Source organism: Enoplosus armatus, chromosome 11 (assembly GCF_043641665.1).
Source record: "Enoplosus armatus isolate fEnoArm2 chromosome 11, fEnoArm2.hap1, whole genome shotgun sequence".
Classification (NCBI taxonomy): Eukaryota; Metazoa; Chordata; class Actinopteri; order Centrarchiformes; family Enoplosidae; genus Enoplosus; species Enoplosus armatus.
The window spans coordinates 19,998,431-20,011,422 of record NC_092190.1 but is presented as its reverse complement, the minus strand read 5'-3'; the positions used below and the strand labels follow the sequence as shown (position 1 = coordinate 20,011,422).

General features: G+C 43.4%; 1 protein-coding gene across 1 annotated transcript; it reads right to left on the bottom strand.

The window, feature by feature from the left end:
- Positions 1–5,819: 5,819 nt before the first annotated feature.
- Positions 5,820–9,744, bottom strand: asb1 (ankyrin repeat and SOCS box containing 1). The gene is made up of 5 exons (XM_070915210.1): positions 9,648–9,744; positions 8,611–8,749; positions 7,392–7,694; positions 6,415–6,797; positions 5,820–6,010 (listed from the first exon to the last, which is right to left on the bottom strand). Exons 1-5 carry the CDS (start codon positions 9,742–9,744, stop codon positions 5,880–5,882), a joined length of 1,053 nt encoding a protein of 350 aa, XP_070771311.1. The 3' UTR covers positions 5,820–5,879.
- Between the last annotated feature and the right edge of the window lie 3,248 nt (positions 9,745–12,992).

Genomic DNA, 12,992 nt, shown 5'->3' with positions numbered 1-12,992 from the left:
TTGTTCTGTATCTGACATCTCCTCTCTCGGGGGCAGGCCCAGTTTTCCATGCCCGCAGGTTCCAGCTCTGGTGTGGGATTCCCAAGGCCTCAGGAAAGCACAGTTTACAACATTCCCACAGTGGTGGCCACCAAATGACTCTCTTCCTCTTCTCCCCTCTTCTGTTTGACTGGGGTTTCTTTTTGCCCATGTTGTTGTCAGGCAGCGGCTTGGGAAGCTGCCCAATGGTTCCTGGTTCGTTTTGAGAGGGGGACAAGAAGGAGGAAGAAGAGGAGGAAGCCCACAGTCCCTCCAACCCTACCGTCCTCGACAGCTCCATAGCTTTGTTCCCCATCCAAAACACCCCCTCCCACTCCTAACCACTGGATCCTCTCAGTGGCAGAAAATCCTTCCCATGAGCGCTCCGGCTCTACGGAAGTAATTAAACATGGGTAGTTTGGTGTAATAGACATTGTCATGCTGCCATTAACTGATCCCCAGGCTCAGAAACTCAGATACACAGTACAATGTCAGTACTGATGAACAAAAAAAGACTGTTTGTTCCTAAACCTTCTGTTTTGACATGCAGCAGAGCAACAATCAGCCAGCTTTTGTGTTCTTTTCAGCTGAACATGGGGGGGAAGCATTTAGATTGCTGGCAGGTTCATCACATCTGTGTATTTTGCTGGTCTTGTGTCAGTGTTTAGATCTTCAGATAAAACAGTAAAGACTGCCATGAATGAAAGAATAGAAATACTACAAAATAAATGAAATATAAATACTGTATTTACTATGAATACTGGAACTAGCAGCTTATTTTAACACATTTAAATAACAGGACTAAGAGTCTACAGCCATGCTAGTGGTTCTGTCAAGCTGTACTTAGGCATTTAGAGCTAATATTAACAAGCTGGCACGCTCACAGTGACAGTGCTAACGTGCCTATGTCTGGCAGGTATAATGTTTCCAATGTTAACCGTCTTAGCTTGCGCGTTAACATGCTGACATTTGCTAAATAGAAGTGCCGCTGTGGCTGATGGGAATGTCTTTGCTTTAGCAGGTCATAAACCCACGTACTGCACAAGGGGATATTTTGACGTGATGACAATGAAAAGTTAGGGGATCACCAAACTTATTACAATTTATCAGAGGGGAACATGGACATCTGCACCACATCCCATGGCAGTCCAGGCAAAAGTCTACCAAAGTGGTATGATGACCGATTAACAGACCGACCTTGCCATCCCTAGAGCCATGCCGCTAACTGCATACACTTCAGAAGCATAAATGAACTTTGTTTCAAACATCAAATATCTCAGTGTCCTGTTACTTGTACAGCTGCTTGATTAAGTGTTGGACCGGCACATTTTTCAACAAGCTCTGACTCCAGTGATGATGCTTCATAAAGCCTAATTAGCAATACCGAAAATGAAGTATTATAACAGGGCAGAACAGAACAGAACCAGGGTCTGTTGCCTACACCTGGAACACAGTCCACTAGCTCATTTCCCATCATCACTGCTAATGACTGAATATGGATAATATTAGTTCCAATATGCCATTTTTTTGTCTTGAACTTTACACTGACTACAACTTCTCCTCTCAGTTTCTACAGCTTCATTGTTCTTGAAAGTCAGACCATGCGAGAAAAACTGCAGCACACACGCAATAATGAAACATCTCTCAAATGAGAGGGAACTAATTAAGTATACTGTAAGAGCCAAGTTACAGACTGTGACAGTAATTACAGAAGCAATCACTTTACATCCTTCCTGCCCTTGCCACATTTCACGACTACCGGCTCCTTTGGAAAACAGTCAAATTAAGACTCATTAAGACCCTCTGAGGTTTTTAATTAAACACACTTTTATAAGTAAGGATTCTTTCAATATTTCCAACCATATACTCCTTAATTATATCAATAAAGCTCAAGGATTTCTCTGTGTGTGTTGCGCTAGAGCACTGATTGAGTGGTTTATAGAGCAAGACGGCCTTAATAGAGGAAAAATGCTTCCGGACGTGGAGTTGTAATCCACGTGCTGGGTTACAGTATGACACAATAATGAGCAATGATCAATATTTACAGACTCCTTCCTCCACACCCAGGCCTTCCTGTTCAATTGATCTGACATGGGCTCAAACGGAAAAGGGTGGCTTTTCTTGGAAAGCTAAACGACAAACTCAGTTTCATGTCATCTCCATGAGTCACGTTAATCTGCTTTATGTTTGTGAACAAAAGGAGATTGAACTCGATAAATCTCGAATTGCACTGGGTCAGAATACCTGTGTGTGTGTGTGTGTGTGTGTGTGTGTGGCAGCGGTAAACACGCAGTGATGTGGTCATCGGAGGAAACTAAGAGTCCGGAACGCCTGAGGAATGAGATCATTCAAATTAAAGCGTGTGGCAATGACCAAACGGTAACAGGCTACTTGCCAGTGCAAGAGCAGGAGAGCAGGCCGCCTGATAAAGACACAGACACAAGGGGATCGTGGTGGGACTACTTAATGATTTACAGGTGACTTTTGATCTCAAACTCTCTCTCTCTTTAACACAAACAGGGTCTATATTTGTTAGGCAAACACCACTAACGTATTCATACGCACACATACACACACCAACAGTATTTTATATGAAAACAACAAATCCATGGAAACATCCTTTAATCCACGTCTAAAAGCTGTGGTCGCCTCATGAAGCGAGCGGCAATGCATTTAACATCCCGTGCATGCCGAGTCCCCAGTTGAAGCGGAACACTGCGGTGATATTAGCAGAGGCTGTTGAGATTTTGATTGCAGTTTGCGGTGCAAATAAACTTAGGAATGAACAACACCATTCAGCTTTTCCAGGCTCCCAGTGATTTTCTGGAGAAATAAACCATTTACCATCTCCGTTTCTCTTTTGTTGCAAAGGCATGACCAAAGAGTATCACTTTAATGTTTAAATACTGTTAATGCTTCATGTACAAAGCAATCACTAATAACATATAATGTCCTGATGTTTAGCATTTACGCTTCAAATGAGGAGCGAGTCTGTGAAAGTGAACCTTCAGTGCCATCATGTTTTTTTCAGTGATATCCTTGGTTTTACTTATGTAGTGATATCTCACTTTGGAATAAAACTCTTTATGTGAAATCTCTCTAATAACTCTCTAATGAATCTATCCGTGTGAACACAGCAGGGTGCCTCCCTAAATAAAATGCAACATAAAATACGATTGACTTGAAAGAGAGTTCCCTCGCAATGGAAACTCCCCACAGGAAGATAGTGGTTTACCAAACTGTCCGATCTCTGCTTCACTCAGCACTGGTGCAAAGGGGCTCATTCTGTATGTGTGTGTGTGTGTGTGTTCTGCGAAAGACTCACTTCAATGAGTTCTGAAAGGTTGAGGCCCCTGAGGACACACACTGAGGCCCACAGCTGAATCCTCTGTGGCAAAGGCTGACAGAGGATGGATGGAGAGAAGTGGAAAGAAGAGAAGAAGAAGAGGTAAAAGAGAGACAAAAGCAGAGATGGGAAAGAGAGATACTGAGAGACAGCGATATGTCTGCCATGCTTGAAAGGAAGACAGTGCCCTCTAGAGACCTCATGTGACAGCATTTTTGTGCACATGCATGCACACAAACGTCTCACTTTAAAGCATGCATTTTATTTATTCAGTCGTCAAACACATTTCAATAAATGAAACGATTAAGTCATTTGTTTAATGGAGAACTTAACTGTCCCATGAGAGCCTAAATTCTGTTTCAGAGGCTTTTCTACTCTGAAAAGAATTCAAATTCTTTGAAAAGTGTTTGCAGAAAGTCTTTCATTCCGCCCGAGGCTTTTTCAGAAAGCAACCCACTCCATCTTCTCGAGTCTTCAGCAGAACGTTTGGGATTGCGAGCCCTCTTCTCCCTCGGCCCTTGTGCTCCCTGCTGCTTCCACTCGGGGTTCCCAGGCTCTGCGTTTTCCTGAGGGCCAGTTGGGTTTTCACCAAATTGTGGTTTTCTCAAACTTCATGAAGTCTTGGCTCATTTATCAGCTTCACAACAATAACAAATGTCCCTCTCCAGAGCTCCATCACCCTCGTATTAAATTGTATTACGTCCTCTGGAGTATATCACGAGTTACAAGACAACATCGAGGCTGATGGCATACGAGAAGGTAGAGACTGAGACATTACGAAGGTTCTTGATCATAAGAGTCTTGGCTTGAATAATGAACAGCTCTACTTCAATATCCTTCACTGTTTCTGTTTTATTTAGACATTTAAGGACACATATTTGGAAACGGGGGGAAAAAAAAGCTCTGGTAGGATTTAATCCTAGACCCAACGGCAGATTACATGTTGCTCCAGTGGCAGCAAACAATCACTTGACTATCCCTGGGTATGAACCTGTAAAAAGGAAACATAATATACTGTATACGAAGGGAACTAACCCTCAAGAGCTGATTAACTAATAGTGTGCTGCAGCTCTGCTGGATCAGAAGCCCACACCATCTGCACGTTGAGCAGCCCTGATATTGACGGAGGGGCGATTTTCTTTCACCAAACCTAACTCCAGAGATTCAGTCCGTGACATTGGCTCAGATGTGTTGGACTAGAACAGATCTTGGATGGGCTTGAGAGGAGAAGAGAAGGGATAATTCTGTCATGGTCAGTGAAGGAGATGGCTAACGGAACAGGAAGCACAGAGAGTGATCTTACTTTTGAAGAATCGCTCTGCTCTCTGGTGGTGTGGAAGCCTTCCCATGTAGTTTTACATGACAAAAAAAAGAACATACAGGAGGAGAATATATAGAATTATTGTACATTTACTGTATGCAAATAAAGATGAGCTATACAAGGCAAAATGCAGTGACATTTAATGTTGATCAGTAAAAACGTATGAGGAACAAAACAAAGCTGTGTAACAGACATGCATAGTAGACACTAGGTGCAATAAAGTCACAGCGAAGGCAGCTTTCTGGATCACTTCTATTCATCATGAATACATTTCATTCACAGAGAGAGTTTTGTTTAGTGCTGCTACCAGTGATACAGTTAAGATCCAGGACCTTAAATTGCTCATTGTAAGCTTTTGTGCATTTTTCCTCCTTAAAAAGATCTAGAATTTAATCTTTAGTATTTCTGCTATGATCAATCTTTGAGGCCAATTTCCTGTTAAGGCTCACGGCTAAGAAAGAATCTATCACCCAGCACTGAATGTAACACAGAACGAAAGTGTTAGTAGTCAGCTAACCCACAGTCCATTACATCACCAGCCAAATGAAAGTGCTTAATGCCTCGAAAGAAGCAGAATTAGAAAACAAATCTAATCTAGGGCACTTTTTTTATCCTTGCACTTCACACTAGTGATCACTTATAATGTAAGTGATCTACAGTATAGACTGAAGAATACTGGCTTTTCCACTCACTCTGGCTGAGAGCTGGCAAAAGGCCTGAAATTCAAGTTTAAACAAAACTGATAAATGAGCAATTCAAGGAGCCGCATCTGGGTAATGTTCCTCCGCCTCTGAACAGGATATTCTAATACATGGCGTGTTTCAGTCATTGCTTCAAACCAAATGACATCCTCACTATTATTGTTAAGCTGCAACTTGAAGCAGGACCAGAACACATCCCGGGAAGTGACAAGGCAAACATTTAGGATACACACATGGTTTCCACAAGTCAGGACATACTAAGGCTTCTTTGATATGACAAGAATTTCAATAAATTATTACAGTAAATGGAAGATAGGAGTATTACACAACTGTTAACTTCAAAATGTTTAAAAAATAAAATAATTAACTGTGTATTATTAGAAAATAATAAGCAATTAGCAAATTGGGTTCACAAAATGCTCTATCCTGGGGATCTGTGTTGGGATTGACTGAGGTTTTCTAGGTCTGTAGTCGTGGAGAAGGTGGATGGCTGTCAGTGTTGGTGAAGCAGGAAGTTCTTGATAGGTTGTGGTAGCGGTAACGAGGGTATATGGTTTAGCCGATTTTTGCCCATGGTTCTGCGGATCCTGATGCGACACAAGTGTGTCAGCCTTCGAGGGTATCCTGAGGAGAGAAAAAAAGCAAAAGGCGGAGCTCCTCAGCAGCTGCAGCAGAAACATACTACTGATACCAGTCTTTCATATTATCACTCGTTAATTCAACCTGAAACTTTTTACATCTTTCTTTGCCAGCCATGTTGTTAGTCATGTCAGCCCCATGTCAGTTTTTATAACAAAGAAGAAATGATTGGGTGGTTAAAAAACATTCATTTGACAATTAAAACTTCATAGTTTCTTAAATAATGACTTCAACTAGTGAACAGTATTCTGCCTGGAACAGCGCCCGCTGGGATATTTCCTGAACCACCTCCTGACTACCTTTAACTCTGAATAAAATCCTTCTTCGGACAACAATCGGTTAGTAATATATCGGTCCTCACTGCCTGCATATTCACAGATTTTACTCACTCCTCGCCTCCAGGAAGACCTTGAGCGCCTCCGGATCCACCTTCCTCCGATTTGGAGACTCCAGCTCTGACTCGTCCCAGGGCACGAGGGCCGGGTTGGCCCCGTGGTCCAGCAACAGGTGGATGAAGGCCACCTCACACCCATGTCGCAGCACAGCATCCAGCAGGCAGGAGGCCAGGCCGCGGGTCAGAGCCTCTTGGCAGACCGGCCCTGTGTAGTTGAAATCCGGCTGAGCGCCGGCCTGGAGCAGCAGCCGGAAACAGTGGAGGTGGTGGTAGGCGGCGCTGATGTAGAGAGGACACACCACCAGAGTGTTGAGGGTGCGAGCACTTAAGAGGAGCCGGGGACCCAGCTGGTGGTCCATGTCTACGTCAGCATTGAACCTGGACAGAGAAAACCATGGATACAGTGGAACGTATTTTAAAACCTTGACGCCCTCTGAAGAAAATACATACATTGATTGCAGAGAAAAAGAGTGCAAACACAGTGTTTGTCTAGATCAAAGATTTGTGGGTAAAATTGTCAATTTTTGCCTTTTCAGTCTGTTCAGAATGTTTTTTCTTGTCAAATATTCATTGTCTATGTGATGAGCTGCTGTTGTTGACTGCTGAAAGTATGATTGAAAAGATTTGTTTTTGTGCATTCTGGGAGAGATGAAAGTCAGGAAATAACCAAACTGCTGCCTGAAGCAGTGGAACACGTTGCATCACATAGCTAGCAGTAGATCAAAATGCTGACCCCTAGACAATCCACTGCATAAACAACAAATAGAACCAATGTCGTGAAAAAAGTCAAGAAAAACAAAACAAAAAAAGGGAAGGCTGGGAAAGCTTTCTCACTAAGACCTGCCACCAGTTTTCAGAAGTGGGAGAGGATATAAAACACATTGCCAGTATAGTGTGTAAAGATACACATTCAAATTCAAGATCACCAATCCAGTACAGTCAGGTTTTAGACAGATCCTCTCCTAACCTCACCTGATGAGCTCCTGCAGTACGTCCAGCCTCCCCACCCGTGCAGCATGGTACAGCGGGGTGCTGCGGTGGTGGCGACTTCCGTTGGGATCTGCTCCGGCTTCGAGGAGGATCCGGACGCACTCCAGGTGACCGTTCACCACGGCTACGTAGAGGGCCGTTTGACCTTTTACATCAACAAGGTCCACCTCGGCCCCCTGGGCGATCAGGTAGGACACGCAGGCAGCGTGTCCTGCTGTGGCTGCGATCCGCAGAGGGGTGCAGGGCAGACAGCCACAACACCACACGGACTTCTCATTGATTCGCCTGGCAGCAAGGGAGGCAGGGGGGTGGTTATTAGTTGTATCCCTAGATCCAACATATTGGATGTGTCATGCTTGCTTACTTATGAGGTTCTCTGTGAATTTTTGACCAGACCAATGACCACAAAAACACATAAAAAAATAAACTTACCAAAGTCTTAAAAATATCATTGCCATGCGGTCATCACAAATGAAATATTTACTACAACTACCTGCTAAAATATACTGCCTTCAACACTGCTGCCTCAGCCAAGTTGGGATGGGCAGGGCAGGGCGAACCCAATGAATTTTATTGAAATAACAGCATGTTGTAAACCATGTGGAACGGAGATGAACTGGCCTAAGCCAGTAATAATGGCTTGGCTGGGTGTGGAGACCGGGAGCAAGTATGAGCGCAGCATGCAACCACTGTGGGATTGGGGTTAAATGAGTGCTGACCACTCTACGATGGTCCTGCCTGGCTCTGTCATTGTGAGCAGTGCAAGTTTCATTACCTGCATGGACAGTAAGCCAGTAACCCTCTGGCCACCAAACCATAAACCACAGCACACACTGATGACAGGACACGTGGGGTTATGGCACTGTGAGGCAATGAGGACAAAAGTACCCAGCATATGGTGTGTGTTATGTTTTGATGGTCGAGATGTGTAAGGACACATTCTGTACAGCATGTGTGTCTCTCAGGCTGTCACTCAGAAAATCTACTACAAACTAACACAGCATAGAAACCACAAACCACTTAGTGCCACCCATTAACATTCTGGACAAAAGCTGCCAGCTGTGCACTAAGTTGTATGTGGATATAACCATCATTTTATTTACTTTTGTCCTGGTAAAGCACTTTGTATCTTTGTTAACAAAAGCGCTATACAAATAAAATGTTATTACACTAATATCATCATCATTATACACCTTCCCACCCTTTGAAGCTGTCTTCCTGCAGCAGGTTCCTCAGGGTGTCCAGATCTCCGACGTAGGCTGCGTTGTGGAGCCGCATGTCGTCCTGCTCCAGAGGTTTGTCGCAGAACTGCTCCTGGAGCCATTCCTTCAGGTTACGGCCTGGTGAGGACACACAGACGATACTCAGTCGAACGGCGGCTTGTTGTGCAATTCATAAATCATCATTTGTAGGCAACGCAAAATACTGAAATTGCTTGTGTAATTACCTAGAAAGCAATGTCACATCTTTAAAAAAGCTGACGTATGCAATTCACTCGTTAATGCTCTGCCTGCATAATAGGTCTTCCAGCTTCCTCAGCGCAGATCTCCAATGTTTTCATGTCTTAGGCTGTATAGTGAAAATACAGCGAGAATTTATTTGTCAATCCTGCTTTTGAGAGAGCTTTTCTCACTGCCTATCATTTTGTTACATAACTGCACACACAAGTGTCCCTGCTGACTGTGGGAAGAATCGGCAGTTCTGTTGTAAAATGAATTCCTCGCTTCTGGGGAGCTCCTGAAACTCTCGTGGACAACCTGTCGTCCCCGGGCTCCTATTGGGGACCCACAAACACAGACAGGCAGGAGTTGTACACAGTAACAAGAACACCACAGAGCTCAATCAAGACCTCTCAGATAGAGTCGAATAAGAAGCACAAGCTTCCTAAATGTGATTATTGCCTTACATTGCATTTTATTGTGCAGGTGTTCCTATTATTGTGTCCACCACTTGTAAATATGCATATGAGCTCTTCCTCCATCCATATAACCCCATCATGTGTAGGCTATGACAACAGAAATGCAGATGCACTGTTGGCAAGACGGTAACCGTTCTGTGCCGACACACCGTAGAGGTCTACCGGGCCCACGGGCCACACCTTATTGGGCCACACAGGAGGAGTCCCCCTCAACAACAGCACATCTTTAGATACTGTTGTCATGCCCCTTGAAGTTATCGTTTCTGCTGTCCTCTAACTGATGAGTCACCGCTGTTCTCTGTTCATCCAGCCGTGGTTACCTGCAGCGGTGGCGCTGGGCAGATCGGAGACGGTGATGAGCGGAGGGAAATTGACACTGGGCGGGTCGTCGGCATCAGCCTCTGGACCGTCCGCCATGCTGCCGAGATGTCACGCCGTCCGCCCGAGACTATAGCGCTTTGCCGGGAGATCGACAGCGGTTCCCCGGATGCGGGAAACCCGACGATCTCAATCAGACAGGAGGCATCAAAGTAAACAAACGTGACCGAGCTGGCGGTGACGGCGTCCGCTCCGCTCGCTGCGCTACTTCCTGACTGCGCACAGCCGGACGGACTTAAAGGGGAACTGACCTCAGAACAGCAGTGAGGGAAACACGACCGCTTCCTCTGCATACAAACTGTTCTGTACACTCATTTATTACAAATATTTAAAGAAATAGATCAACACAAACAATTCAAAAACTATATGAAAAGTATCCTAATTAAAATACATATTTTCCTGGGCGGTAGCCAGGATTTCAGAATACAAGATGGACTGATGAACAGATATTATTTCCCAACAGGAAGGTCTAAAAACCTTCTCCACACTACCAGGAATACACTTCTGGGGCAATAGGCTACTCAGTCCTTTATTTATTAATTTGATATAGGATATAGGCCATAATGTGGTACTGCAATGAAACAAGACCACCTCCTGGGAGGTCATTTCAAAGGTCAAGGAGCAGCACCGAAAGGGCTCATGATCCAAGGAAAGGACTTTGGTCTCTTACAGCTCCATGTTTCTGTTCACACATTATTATGCATTCTGCTTAGCTGCTGGTTGCATGTCAGGCAGTCTGGGTAACTGCAAAATGTTTCCCCAAAATGTTAACCTTCTTTTTAACCGTTAATCTGTGGTGAGTCATTTTTGGGGTGGGTAACATACACCAGGGAGGCATGCAGCCACGGCTCTACGCTGCCTGATGACGTGGTCGTGCTCTAAAAATAACGGACAGGTCAACAGTGCCATGCGTCCCCCATAAGCGGGCAGGTCGCCTACGGACTTCCAGCTCTGTACAGACACAGCTTCAATGTATTGATTCAATTGTATTTATGATCAGATTCCAGTTCAGCTAGCAGTGATTTTACAGTTACAACATACAGTATTACTCATTGTAAGCATGCTGCCATATTCAAACCCTCGGACATCACAAGGCCTGGGAACATAATACGCAGCTCATCCCACTGATTGCAACACTCAGAACAGTAAGCATTTAATAGTCATTTAATTAAAGCAGAATATAAACAAAGTCAGATTGGAGAGGTTATTTAACCACTCCAGACCCCGGCCATGTGTTTTATCCACACAAAGTGAACTTCTTTTTACAAGATTTACATTAAAAAGTGATTGGGCCTTTCAGTTTGTCCTAACATAAGGATTAGTGGGTGACTGCAGGCAACAAAGGTGAAAGTGAAAGGTGTACTCACTCATTAGCAGCATGATCCATTGTGAAATTCAACAGAGGCTTTTCTAATAATGAAGAGGCAGTCATGTCTCAAGTCACTTCTTCTTTGTGGAGCCCCACAGTTAAAAGGGAAACGCAGACGGACAATGGAGCAGTCTTTTCCTTGGACTCTGCTGTAGTCTGTCTTTAATCCACCTGTTGAGACTGGGGCCAGTGACTTTGCTGAAAGCAGGTGTCCACGCCTTCTGCAAGAGGCCTTCAGCCAAATCTCCTGCCTGCATCACAAATGTCCAAATCTTCCTTAATAGCTGTTAAAGGGGCTTCCTAATACGCTTTTGTGTGCGTTGCAGCTGTTTTTCATGGATTTCCAGGGAAAAGTTACTGCTAATGTTACTTGAGGGCCTTTAAAAAGAAAGTTAAATGTTTTTGCTTCTGTCATGTTGGACTAGGCTTCACAAGAAAGGAGTCTCGTTGAGAGTGTGACTTGGGCGTGCCAGACGCCACAAGGACTTCACATGAACTCGTCAGAATCGCAAACCCGGGTCATTTATCATTTCGCTCAGAATGTAACTCGAGCAAACCAGACCTCTCATTAAGTTTCCATTATAAGGGCTAACTTGACTTTGAGTCCTGTAGCTTTCTATTAACTACTCTCAGCAAGTCGCTACACTCCACTGACTCTTCAAAACGAGAAGAGGAGGCAAATATTATTGCAATGTAACCATTTATTTCACTCCACTACAAAATTATAGAATTATTTGAACTATAATACAATTTCCACATATACATAATGTACAGTTTAAAGAGAAACAGAGGATATGATACAAACAGTGTACAGTGAAAATAGTACTTTCATATGAGACATATGAACACACGCAATTCTCATCTTTCCAGGAGTTTTTCTTGTAAAATGTTAAAGAGGTTACAGCATTTATATTTGATGGACTAAATATAATACTGATATGAAAATGAGAGTAAAATCCGACTGTGGAATCATCATAGTGACTAGCTCTCAAAAGGATCAGTCAAATGAATAGCATTAATGTAGATATTTGCCACTGAAGCAATGCAGTGTGCCCCTTTTTAAAAGATAATATCAGTGTAATTTGTAAGTTGATGCCCACAAACTGTCTATAAACAAACAAACTATGCCAGTCAGAAGCTGTATATTTCTGGCTGTCTGTTCTACTAGAATCACTGTTTCAAGCTGTATTTTCACCACTGCCGAAAATAAATCCGGTTTCCAGTACCAATTTACAAATTATTTCGTCCGTCAAATACATTAAGCCATGACATCAGTAATGTCACAGAGCTGATTCATGTTCTTAGCACAGATGTTGTGCAACCTATCCTCTTGGTAACCCACTGGTCAGACGAGGCAACGGAAGTGGAAACCTGTGTTTGGGCAGAACATGTACATTTTGAGAGAGAGTGTAACTACAATAATGTAAGGTCATCACATTCACATCTGGGAAAAATTCAACTAGTTTTGATAAAACTGGGCACAACAAATTACATTCATCAATCCAACCAGGATGTAACAGCAAGTGTTTTTTCCTATAACTATATTTTCTGGGAGGCCAATCTGCAGAAGTAGCAACTGCACTTATACAAGTAGTAATGGCAATGTAAAATTACATTGATAGTGTTACTTAAATGTGGTAACTGTATTTTAAGTCAGGGTGAGAAATCATGGCGGACTGGTCCGTTCTTGTTTTGTTATTTGTACTTCATTCACACATGGACTACAGTGAGATGGGACAGCGGTTACTTTCAGTCTCACGTCTCCCACTGCGCTCATCAGCCTGGTATTGCTTGCAGTTTTCATATTAGCTACATCTGTAAAGCACATTTCTTAAATTCACAAAAGAAGCTAGTGAAATATCATCTTATTACCTTTTTAATTTATAAAGAATTGAACACAAAAAGTTGCCACCTGACC